Genomic DNA, 2500 nt, shown 5'->3' on the forward strand with positions numbered 1-2500 from the left:
GGCTTGATCTCCACGCAGATGACCTTGGCCCGCGGGCGATCCTGCCCTTCGACCCCCGGGCGAAGGCTCCTCTCGGCAGATGCGGTCTCCCGAGGGCGTCGACTAGAGGCTTCCGTCCCCGCGCCCTCCTCGACGCCTCGCGGGGCGCCGCCGGACGTGCCATTTGTACTCGAGGCTCGATGAGATTCCCTGAGATTGCAGACTGCTCCTTCGGGGCGCGCCGCGTGGGCAAGAGGGTCCTTCCACCGTTCGTCGAGACTCTCCCAGGGACACGCAGGAGGTCTCGGGGACGGGGACCGTCCACGGAGGGAAGACACAAAGGGGGCAGGACTAGCGAGATGATGCACGAGAGACTCCGGGGAAATGTAAGAGGGAAGGCGTCTCTTGCTGAAGGCGCTGGCGGCGTCAGGACATATCCAAGCTACTCCATACTTGTTGATCTCCTTACCCCGACGTCGCTCTGGAGGGAGAGTCAAGATATGAAATCTCATATCACTGACAGTGAGCAGATCTACCTTTAATCACAAACTAAAGGCCTAGCAGTCACTCCCGATTCCAACTACTCACATAAGTACAAACAAGTTTCCACCTACAAAACACCACATTCCTTTCGGAAGCCAGACCGCACCGAACCATCCTTTCACAACACGGATTTCCGGCAGCCAGATACCGCGCCAACCTATGCGGATTTCCCTACGCAGTTTAAAACGAATAAAAAATCCACTGAAAACAAAAAAACAAGTCAAACCCATAACCCGGCGCGAAACCACACAACCTTAACAAAACGACCCCGTGATTATTCCATTCATGCCGCAGGTACCATGACGTAATTCTAACCCTTTTTAGTGATAAGATTAAAAAAAAAGATATCCACTCAGAAAGATTACAGACATGAACGATGATATGTTTTTACTTCTATTCTCAATCGCGCAAAAGCCCATACGACGATAAAGAGCAACACAGTTTGAAAAAAAAGAAAAAAGAGATTTAACTGGAGACTTTTCCTCCGTCTTAATCCCTGTGCGTTGTTGCAGCGACACGAACGTCCAGCTAAGAAGATTAATATCGACCCTGCTGCGTTGGGTAATATTGAGGGGTGGATGGGGAAAGTGGATGAATGGAGGGGATGGGATAGAGAGGGGAGGGATGGGTGGGAAGGGGGAAGGAAAGAAGGAGGGGCGGAGGAAAAGAGGGAGGGAGGGAGGGAGGGAGGGAGGGAAGGAAACAAATAAATAAATAAAGAAGGAAGGAAGGAGGAGGGGATATACTATATATATACATATATGTAAATATATATACATATATATGTATAAGTATATGTATGTATGTATGTATGTATGTATGTATGTATGTATGTATGTATGTATGTATGTATGTATGTATGTATGTATGTATGTATGTATGTATGTATGTATGTATGTATGTATGTATGTATGTATTTATGTATGTATCTATCTATCTATATGTATGTATATATATATATATATATATATATATATATATATATATATATATATATATATATATACACATATACAGAGAGAGAGAGAGAATGTTCGCTACCAAGGGACCCGGAAAGAGCAATCGAAATCGCCACCAACACTTTTTGTTCCCTTCCCTCCTCTCGGCCCCGCCTACCTGTGACCAGAAGCTTATCTTGTAAACAAATCAATATTAAGTGGCCGTGACCTTTCAAAATATCACTAGGACTCCAGAGATCACAGAACATGATATCCTGGTTGGACTACTTTTAAATACTGGACGTAATTCTTTTGGTTTCACATTTTCTTCATTTCTTCAAATATTTTCACACGAAAAAACACGTCCTGCCAATATCTCTACAAAACTACAACAAAAAAACAACAACAATGTCACATTTTAATCTAATCTGATATGCCAATCCACGAAAATCTCGAGGTACTGATAATTTACAGCAATGTTTATCTGACCTTAAAATTACTATAAATGAACATTCCCGACAATGAAATGAAAATGCGTCCGTTGCCAAACAGCGTTCGATACTGCCGATATCGAATTCCTGGCCAGTGAGTAAGGGTTCGAACGAGGGCATTCACTCCACACGAACACGTCTGCGGTGCTAAAATTCGCCAAGTGATGCGAACTCTGTAAACCTACGATTTATCAGCGTATTTTTCTGATCTTATTCATCTCACTTCTTTCCTTCGTCTGTATTTACATTAGACTTCTTTTACATGTTGATCCTCTCAATCTTATATATCACATGATTATTATCTTATACTAATGCTAGACGTCAATCACATGTCACTCTGTCACTCGCATGCTAGTCATATCACTTATTGAAAAATGATTATGATGGACGTCGGTGTATATATAACTGGAAATAAAATGTTTTATGGGAACTACATGTCTTACACATTATATATAGGCAATTCTATAGCTGTGTGGATCGAAATCAACGGAAAGTCCTTTATACTACAAGCCGTGCCCTCTGACCTGGTCTCCGCGCCTCGACGGTCTC

The 2500-nt window shown here is 43.3% G+C and overlaps 1 protein-coding gene across 3 annotated transcripts in view; it reads right to left on the bottom strand.

The window, feature by feature from the left end:
- The window catches only part of LOC113818072 (Inositol phosphate kinase 1), a 13607-nt gene that overhangs the window by 2227 nt on the left and 8880 nt on the right, over window positions 1-2500 (bottom strand). For all 3 annotated transcript variants that reach the window (XM_070123582.1, XM_027370205.2, XM_027370206.2), the window contains exons 3-4: window positions 2476-2500; window positions 1-460 (exon numbers count right to left, since the gene is read on the bottom strand). The exon at window positions 1-460 is cut by the window's left edge and continues 73 nt beyond it; the exon at window positions 2476-2500 is cut by the window's right edge and continues 183 nt beyond it. In XM_070123582.1, coding sequence (XP_069979683.1) covers window positions 1-460; window positions 2476-2500 — 485 coding nt within the window. The remainder of the gene's footprint in view (window positions 461-2475) is intronic.

This window comes from Penaeus vannamei, chromosome 7 (genome assembly GCF_042767895.1).
Source record: "Penaeus vannamei isolate JL-2024 chromosome 7, ASM4276789v1, whole genome shotgun sequence".
NCBI lineage: Eukaryota > Metazoa > Arthropoda > Malacostraca > Decapoda > Penaeidae > Penaeus > Penaeus vannamei.